This window comes from Etheostoma spectabile, chromosome 14 (genome assembly GCF_008692095.1).
Source record: "Etheostoma spectabile isolate EspeVRDwgs_2016 chromosome 14, UIUC_Espe_1.0, whole genome shotgun sequence".
Lineage (NCBI taxonomy): Eukaryota > Metazoa > Chordata > Actinopteri > Perciformes > Percidae > Etheostoma > Etheostoma spectabile.
Window position 1 is genome coordinate 18,780,387 of NC_045746.1, and position 9,466 is coordinate 18,789,852.

At 39.3% G+C, this 9,466-nt stretch overlaps 1 protein-coding gene across 3 annotated transcripts; it reads right to left on the bottom strand.

Moving 5' to 3' along the window:
- Nucleotides 1–859: 859 nt before the first annotated feature.
- LOC116701868 (probable C-mannosyltransferase DPY19L4) lies at nucleotides 860–9,384 on the bottom strand. 3 transcript variants are annotated; one of them, XR_004335020.1, is made up of 20 exons: nucleotides 8,856–8,946; nucleotides 8,526–8,699; nucleotides 7,945–8,069; nucleotides 7,754–7,844; nucleotides 7,478–7,599; nucleotides 6,424–6,569; nucleotides 5,995–6,118; nucleotides 5,766–5,900; nucleotides 4,945–5,076; nucleotides 4,696–4,797; nucleotides 4,523–4,596; nucleotides 4,231–4,389; nucleotides 3,953–4,072; nucleotides 3,721–3,841; nucleotides 3,587–3,643; nucleotides 3,412–3,494; nucleotides 3,189–3,321; nucleotides 2,750–2,908; nucleotides 1,830–2,060; nucleotides 860–1,787 (listed from the first exon to the last, which is right to left on the bottom strand). XR_004335020.1 is itself a non-coding variant. In XM_032535897.1 (19 exons), the coding sequence occupies exons 1-19, from the start codon at nucleotides 8,944–8,946 to the stop codon at nucleotides 1,896–1,898; spliced, it is 2,313 nt and encodes a 770-aa protein (XP_032391788.1). In that variant the 5' UTR covers nucleotides 8,947–9,384; the 3' UTR covers nucleotides 860–1,895. The 3 variants fall into 3 exon arrangements, 2 of the variants coding, with proteins under 2 accessions (XP_032391788.1, XP_032391789.1); XM_032535897.1 differs by having other exon boundaries at nucleotides 860–2,060; nucleotides 8,856–9,384; XM_032535898.1 differs by lacking the exons at nucleotides 4,945–5,076; nucleotides 5,766–5,900 and having other exon boundaries at nucleotides 860–2,060; nucleotides 8,856–9,384.
- Nucleotides 9,385–9,466: the final 82 nt, after the last annotated feature.

Sequence of the window (9,466 nt, forward strand, 5' to 3'; positions counted from 1 at the left end):
AGTAACTATTTGCGTGTGACCCATGGTGTTACCTAACGTTAAGGTACTTTATTTTGGAAGCCAATGTTATTATTTTTAATCCACTATTTATCATCTTTAGTCACTTTGCATATTCAGATTAATACAAAATATAAATTAATAAATTATATTATTCCAGTTTGAAATACCCAGCAGTGTACAGAGTAATTAAAATGAGCCTAAACCTTTACCAGTGCATGGTAGTATTGCTATTTCTACATAAATAAAAGGCCTGAGTACTCTTAAGTCACTTAAAAGTATGTTTTACACTTGTGCACACATGTTAAAAAAATAAATAAAAAAAATCATCATTAAGGACTCAAATTAAAAAAGGAAGTGGATATTAAAATACAGATACTGAAATGGCTATTTTATTATGGGCACTTTGAAAAAAATAAAAAATAAAAAAGTCTTCCTGGGACTTTTGGTAACCTTTTGTTATTCCTACCAGCTCCACCTGACCTCAGTCTGAGCAGAGGTGGGATGAGTCAGGCGTGTGGAATGGCAGGGCCTTTAAACTTCCAGTTATGCTTTCATTTGGAGCATTTTTATTTAACATCTCTGCATGCGTGTCCATGGCCTTTATAGTTAAGATGGCAGAGGAAAACGGATCCTGAGTTCATGACCAAAATGCTCAAAATAAAAAAATTTGGAAAAAAAAATGCAAGGGGAAAATGAACTTGTATTTATAAAGTTGTCTTTTTCTTTCCCATTTCTACTCCCATTTGCATTTAAAACAAAATATCTGACCTTAAAATGACATTTAAAGCATATGAGTAACATTTCTCAACAAAAAAAATTGCAAAATACTGTACACATTTCTTTTCTTCAATTTTTTCATAATTCAATACTACCTAATATTCACTACATGGCCTCTTGCACAGGGATAGTTATTGGGGAGACTTTCATGACAGCACCAGAAAGAAATAGTTATAGAAATAGTCCACCAAATACTTACAGGTAAGAACCAGGTAAGGGGAACCGATCAGTCTCATAACTGAAGCCGTGATCGATGAAGAGATATCAGTCAGTCGGTTCCTACATCTCACAATAAGGCATCCAGATGAAGAGCATGATGAAGACAAATCCATTGAAATGAGTAGCATCAGAACCAGCCTCCACTACCCTTTAAGGCTAAAAGAAAGATCACAGATGTTTCCATCGTCCGGGGTTGTTCCATCAATATTTTGATATAAAACAGAGCGGTCCCATAACAAAACCATGTTATAAATGGGAAAAGCAGAGCACATACGACACATTAAAACCAAACAGTCTCTCCACAAATTAATTTAGATTTCACATCTGATTATTACTAGTCATTGATCTTCCAATGTCTCAGGTGTGCTCCTGAGCTTCAAATATATTTACTAGCAGATGATATACACCAGAAACTATATTAATGAACTCTTAACTGAGGTGGGTGTTTTCTTTAACAAAAGAATTCTCCTCCTAACCCTTTTTTACTTCCTTTCCTTTTGCAGAGCCTAAATAAATCTCAGCAACCATCTGATCTTGGCTTCTGTACAAGTAACACACAGACCACACATTTCAAACTCTCCCTTCATTAAATATATCACAGTAACGCATGGCTTATAAAACAACAGTACAGTGGTTATTATGGCATAATTCAACAGGGCTACTTTATGTTGATTTTAATCAAACAATGTGTAGGCCAAAATCACTATGTGCTCAGTTAATACCAATTCACCATCTACACCAGGATGTAGACGGTACCAGTGATTAGACCTTTTTTCTGAGCGCACACATTGCAACAACATACTTGCAGTGATCTGTGTTGCATTGTGGATATGATGTGAAACACTGGAGAAGGGCAGAGCCGGGCTCAGGGAAGTCTGCCAAGGAGGCGGGAGCTGCTGTCAGTACTGAAAGGAGATGACAGTGTTCACTTTGTACACGTGGTACGAGCGGTTCCAGAAAACTCGAGTGAAGTAGTTTGTGTAGGGCGAGTAGTTCATCTTTATCTCATGGCAGAATCTTCTGTGCTTTGAGAAAGAGTAAATCTCTTCTTTGTCATAAATGACCTGGATAGGACAAGAAGATATGGAACGAGGAATGAGAATAATTGTTTAACACTTTTCCTAATAACACAATACTTTCCAGGATTAAGGACCGCTTTTGTAAAGCGCTTTCAGAAAACACCAGCTTTATTCACAATAAATCCCTTATTGTAATCACCTATATGTAACACTAATCCACTTTCTTGCTGAGAGTTAGATGAGACGATCAATACCACTCTCAGGTCTAATCAATAAATGTGAAGCCACAGCCAGTAGCTGTTCTGCTGCTTAGCACAAAGACGGAAAACAGTTTGCAGGCTGTGTCAGCCAAGCCTTTCAAGTGTCTGTATGCGTCGATATCTATATCTATGTATCGCAAACCACTGTCTTTATTTTCTGAGCTCACTAGATGGAGCTCTCTGCTCAACAAAGGGTTGAAAACACACTGAATTGCCATTCCTTTAACCTTTTTCTTTCAACAGAGAGCGCCATCTGGTGAGCTCAGAAAATAAAGAAACTGGTTTGCAAAGCTTCATTTGACCATCAGTACTAAACAGTATTCTGTAAACACTTTGTCTGATGGGAAATCATTCAAAACCTACTTGGATGAAATCATGATTTTCCCCTTATGGCAACAACATGCACCATTTTAAACACATTAGTAGAAATATAGATAGGAATCTGTAGTTGAACGAAGAACTGTCTAAACTCACATGTCCATTGGAAATGTCGAGCAGGTCTTTGAGCCTGCATCCTTTATTAAGACTAAGCTCGTTGCAAATGGAGTCCTCTATGATCACATAGTTTGTCTTTTGAGAGGTCAGAATCTTGTAGATGTCCTCTGCGGATCTCAGTGCATACACCTGGTAAGTCTAGAAGACAAAAAAAGAGATTAATTCAAAAAAATAACTAATAAACGCTTGCTAGTTAAACTCATCTGTGATAAGGAAAATTTAAATATACATTTTGTCTTTTTTGGACATTTTACTGTAAAATGAATTTAATTGGTCCCACAAATCACTGCTTTATAAACCAAGGACTTGAGCTATTTAACTTTGTTTAAAACTGACAGAAGTTGTGTTTTCCATTATTATTCCAGTACCAGGAGATTTCTTTTTTTTCTTGTTGTAATAAATCTTTCATCTCACTCACATCTTCAGTCCTCCTCAGCAGGTTGATGTCTGAGTAAAGCGGGAGACTGGTCACAGCTGAACCTGAACACAACTTCACGGTTCCCAACAGCTGAGGGCTACCTGCAAAGACAGCCGCCACTGGAGCCTGTGACCTGGAACACAACAAGAAGATCTTAGATACCCCAATAAAGACTTTTTAGATATTGTAAAGTTATATAATACAGGAAGATCTGCTGACTCACTTGATCCAGTTGATAAGCTCTACTGTATCGTGATCGTAAAACTCCTGCACGTCTGACAACTCTGCTAAGACACGAGGGCAGTACTGCAAGACAAGATAGCAGGGTAGGAAGATATTATGCGTATTTAAATGTCTGATAGAAAAAGCTTTGAAAGATAGCAAGCTGAAAATCTCACCTCTCTCCACAAACTGAAACCAATGATAGTAGGAACCGCTGTGCTCAGGATCAGAGACTGGAGAGGAAAAGCAACAATTAATACCTTAGGCAAGAACACATTATAGGTAGCAACACAACTCGGAGGCCTCTCACCAGTACTACAGGGTGGATGGACTTCAGTTTGAGCCACTTAAACACAGTCATCCAGAGGTCTGGAGAACACACACCGAACGCCGTAAACATGCACACATATGGGGTCCATAAATATTTCATCCTGCGTGAAAAAAGAACACAATCAATGTCTTTTGTGTCATAACAATTTGTTATTTAAAAACACGTTAGAAAATCCAAACATTAAAACACACTTTGACGCTGATGAACGTACCCATCAAACAGCAGAGCAAGACCTCCAAAAAGCAACGTGTGACAAACATGATAGATGACCTCTGGCTGCTCTCCTATTCGTCCATCTTCAAGTCTGACGTTGGTTTTCATTGGCTGGCCACTGTATAACAGTAAAACCACGATATATGTTGACTGGCGCCTCAAAGAGAATTCCTTTCCAGCCAACCTTCTAGCTGGGATCACCAGCTCTGTCAAATATAACTTTGGAATGGCACCGAAGAGTAATGGCATGCATTGTGTTTGGCACAAGTCTCTAACCTGAGTCTTCTGTAAATGGTCTGCAGGGTGGACAGCAGGCAAACAGTGAGCACCAGTAAGTAGAAAGGAAGGACAGAGGACTGCGTCAGTCGTAGAAATAAGTCCTGACTGGGTGTCTGAAAACTCTCTTGGCACAGGAGGAAGTTGGTGATGAAGTCTCTGACATAGTGAGAAAGAAAACATTAAAATTAAGAGTACACGGGCAGAAAATAGCATACTAACTAATATGGATACTGTTCAGAAGCAGTCTGCACTGTAACAACTAAGTGTGAATGCAACAGCTGTAACTCACGTTGTTGTGTTGAGCCCAAATTTTACTTCAAGGAATTTCAAAATGAAGTCACTCTCACTTACAGGTATAAGTTTCTGTAAATGAAAAACAGTAATGATTACCCATCAACTTAAAACAACATACGAATAATCCTGACTTCATCAATGCAGACCCATCCCATCTTGTGGTTTTACCTTGACCAAATAACTGAAGGTGATCGCTGTGGTAAAGACTAGGTGGAAATGTAGAAAGAGCTTCATCAGTCTGGCCACAAAAGGTCCCTTCTTCATCTTTTGCTGCAAGAGAAATACAGAAAACTGCATTGAGATTGTGTTACTCTACATTAAAACACTGAAGGTTGTCCATATTTAATGATGAAATATAGTTTTTTTTTTAAAAAGTCATTTGACTGAGCTCTAATGTGAGGGAGCAGTTAACTCTACCTGGAAGTACCGCGCGAGCACTGAGCCAATCAGGAGGCCAAGCAGAGGCGAGCTGAGCAAGGCCGGGTTCTGAAACTGGCACAAGTAGACCGGGAACAAAGAGCTGAGGTACACCTTGTGAATGTCAGCCATCTTAACATAGCGGATGGAGGGATGATGGGGAAGTAGAGACAATGAGAGAGAAGAGAAAGAAAGGAAAAAGCAAAATGTCTTTGAGGACTTGTGGCACAAAGCAGTCGATCTAAAGACACATTTTTGGAATCCAATTTGTTCTTGAGATAAAATCATCATAAAAACTAAAAAAGAACATATTTTGCTTTTTTTCCACATCTTACGTTAAAAAATAGCTGGTCAAAATTTTAGGTTTAATTCGTGTTTAGGTGGCATAGTATAAATGCATCAATCAGAAACTCAAATGAGATAATTTCCTCCATAAACTTGCTGCTCTTAACTAGATCATGCACAAAAGAAATTTTAAGTAAATCCTAAAACTACAACAGCTAATTTCCCTCATTAGTTCCGTGGTTAAAGAAGCAGTTTGACATTTTAGGAAATACGTTTATTTGCTTTCTTGCCAAGAGCCAGATAAGAAGATCAATACCACTCTAATGTCTGTCTGTCTAAACGCAGCAGCCACTTATTTTAGCTTTGCGTGAAAACAGTGGCAAACAGTTAGCTAGAACTGTCTGACAGTAACAGAATCTGCCTATTACCACCTCTACAGCTAATAGGCTTAACACTTTATATCTTGTTTGTATATTGGAACAAAAATTTTTTTAGCTGCAGGACTATTTCTTGATCAGGTGCTGTGACTTCCTTACCTTACGTGGCGGCACCAGGTCAAAAGAGTCAAGCAAGAAAAGACAGAGGGCTTGGATGAAGAGCACATAGTGGCTGTGTTCCCAGACTAGGAGGAAGGTGAAGGTGGTGGCACTCATGGTGAGATAGCAAAACATCTACAGAGAAATACAGGATTTTTTTCAGCGTGTTTAAATGTAGTGTCCCACCTAACTTGTTTTTTTTTTTAAACTGGTTTCACAAGAGGCTCACCTCAGTGGCAGAGCTGATGTTATTACTCAGGAATCCAGTCAAAGCTGCAACCTGGCAAGAGAAGTAAGGCAGAGCCCAGTTGTCCCGCAGAGGAATGGCAAAGTCAACTTTTGTTGTATCTGGTCTGAGGAAGAAAGGACCCACAGAAGAGTTGTAAAGTGGAGAAAGTTAAAGAAAACGAGTGAAACTGGGATCTAAAAGAGAATGGTATTATCATGCTTCACCACTGAGATTTTATTTGTTTTAACAGCACCCTAAGTGTCCCATTTTCAAGTGTGTTTTGTCATCCAAAGGTAGGAGCAACAGGGAGAAAATGGAAAGGATACAATACAGTTTTAAGGGGACGGTAACTTAACCATGCTGATCTACTTTGATAGGAGGGGAAGAAATGAGGCATTCAGAGAAACCAGGCAGTAGAATTCCTCTCACCTGTTGATCACGTACCAGGCCACAGCCAACATGCCGGCCACCCAGGTGCCGCTCATCACCCAGCTACACACAAACAGGGCAGTGACGTAGACCGCCTGGAGCCCGAAAACAGCTCCAACATAGAAGTAGATTGGCTCGACAAAATCCTGGAGACAGAGACACAAACAAAGGTTTTTATCAAATTATCACATTTATCACCTTATTATAAAATTGTTATTATTATTATTAAGCAAGGGCATTCAAAAATCTGCATACCATTTTGTTATTTAAATGGCTGTATACTATTTCAAAGACAGCAATCCAATGTTAGACAAAGTGCTAAAATGAGTCGGTGCACTAATTGATATAATTTACTATCCAGTGAAATAAGTGACAAGTCCATGTTGTTATTTGTTTCAACTTCTCTCCAATTTTGCTGGCTAAACGAATTGACTGATTTATTGCATTATTAGGTGACAAGCCCTCTGCACTGGCAGCAGAGGACGCGTAACTTCATGGAGAATGACAGTTGTTTTCTGAATTTATAAAGTTATTACAGAGATTTCCGGTGAATTTTTTTTTCATCTAGTAAAATGGCGTGCCATTCAACTCCATTTATGTTGTCACTGAGTAGACTGAGAAAACAAATACAAACCTGAGAGGCACTTCGCAGGCATTTCACATGAATCTATCACATGCTAAACTATTGAATCTAAAGAGATACATATGCAAACTTCAAAATATGCTAAATTAATTGACCTCGTTCAAACGATGTAAAGTTTAACTGGTCTTGCTATGCAACAAATTTCAGGCTGAAAGACTTTCAGGCATATGACAGGAATATTGTTACTATTTCCAATCGGTTTGCCAGTGTTTCTTTGCTTTGAGACAGGGGATTGTACTGGTTTAGTAGCTTTGTGATTTAGATAGACAAATCCACCTATCATTTCATTTTACCATCAACAAAAAACTATTTGACACAAATGTAATGCAGCATGGTGAAAACGGACAATGTCTTAATTACACTTTATTAAAAGTAAATCAGAAGCTGATCAAACAGCAAAATTAATCTCACCTGGCTGTCTGTGACTCTGTAAATGTAGCTTGTGATGAGCTCTGGATACAGAGACAAACGCTCCACTGCATTAATGGTCTGACCTGAAACAGTCCTGTTATCTATTGTCAGCTCATAAAACCCTGGAAAACACAAACCACATAAAAACACAGTTGGTTGACAAGGAGAGAGTTACATTCATAGCCCTTAATTCAAGTTAGTGTCCTTTTTGATGCTGTATTTAGATGAATATTTGAATTTTCTTTCCTTAATGAGAAGCAGAAAGGATACAAGTACCTCTTTCAAAGGATGGTACGGTCAGCATGTGCTTGTAGTAGTAATAGTAGACCCCACTGCCTCCCTGGAAGGTGAGTTCACGCTCTAGCTCCTGAGACACATGGAAGTGAATTTTAGAATTGACATGTTTATGCTATGAAGGGAAATGTAAATTTAATGGAAGCAGACTTCTGAAAAACCGAATCACCCACCTGTCTAGTGGAAAACCAGAACTTCCTGTCATGATAAGCAGACAGATACGCAGCATAAAGGATGCCACAGGCAACTGCTGCAAGAAAGCCAAAGAATACCCTCACCAGGCGCTGCAAAAAAACAGCTGAAAAGCAGAAATGTAACAGTTTAAGTTTGTTAATCACATTAACGGTTTATAAAAAGGAAAAATCAATCCTTAGTCTTATCCTATAACTATCCTGCCACACCACCATCACAGGTGTTTTTGAGTCCCTGGAGAAACTAGTCTGTTTCTTTTTATAAGATGAATTCTGTATTAATGGTTTGAACTGCTCACACAGTGCTGGACTCTACGGGTAAATAAGATACCACTATAAACAAAGTACCGTCTTCTGATGTTTATATATGCTCAGGTTGATTCTGTGGCCTAGTAGATATTATAGGGTTTTTGCTTTAATTTACACAGCCCTTCAAAAAGGATCATCAGCCAAGCATTGGGAGAAAGAATAATAGTACACTGATACTGAGACTGCTTTATGAAGTTGACATTGAGCAGTGCTAAAATTATACAGACACATCAGTCAACAGAACACAAACTTACAGGCAGAAGAGCTCTTGGATTTTTTGACAGCCGACTCAGGTTTGTTTGATTCCTCCTCTTTATGTGCATCTTTTTCTTTAACTTGACCCTCATCTTTCTGCTGTTTGTTTCCTCCATCGCCACCGCTGGACACACTCCCCTCATCCTCCTCCGTGTTCACCGGCTCTTTGGTATCTGGTCAGGTGTAACAACAGACGGACAGTGGCTTAACAGATACAAGCGTTGTGACAAAGTGTGTTTCTGCAGAAAAGTTAACTGAAGTTGCCGGATGTTTTTGAGCAGGAAGTTAAGCGGTGTTCAGTTAGCAAACTGCTAGCTAAGTGAACTTACCTGTGGTTTGCACCTCAGCCTCAATCTGGCCCTCGTCCTCTTCTGTTTCTCCCTCCAAAGTGTCTGTTTTTCGACATCTTAACTCGGTCATGACGAAACAAATTAATCCGAGAGGAGTTGTCTGATGTGTAGAGACAGCAGCATGCTAACTAACAAGCGGTTAGCTAGCTAACGTTAACATAAGAGCCCACAATTAAATACTTCGATTTGAAGTAAACTAGGCAGATGACAAGCCGAACTACAATCTTCCCTTTTCTAGATAAACATTTCCTATATGAAGATGTAAACCAGCAGTCACAGTCACAGTGTTAGTGATGTTAATTGTGTGGATGACTGAATCTAGCGCTGCCGTTATGGTACTTGGCTGGCGGAATTGCGTTTCCTAGGACGGCGAAGGAATGCCCCGCCCTACTCTGCTTCTGATTGGCTAGGACTCGTTGCCTTCGTTGATTGGATTGGTTAGGTTCAGGCATCGTGAGTGACATTGATTAGAGTAACCAGGATAAGCCAATCAGAGGAAGAGTAAGGCAGAGTAAGGCGGGACATTTATTTGCCAGCCTAGGAGAAAAGAATCGCAGACCAAGCGGAAGTTGCAGATGGCTGCTACAGCT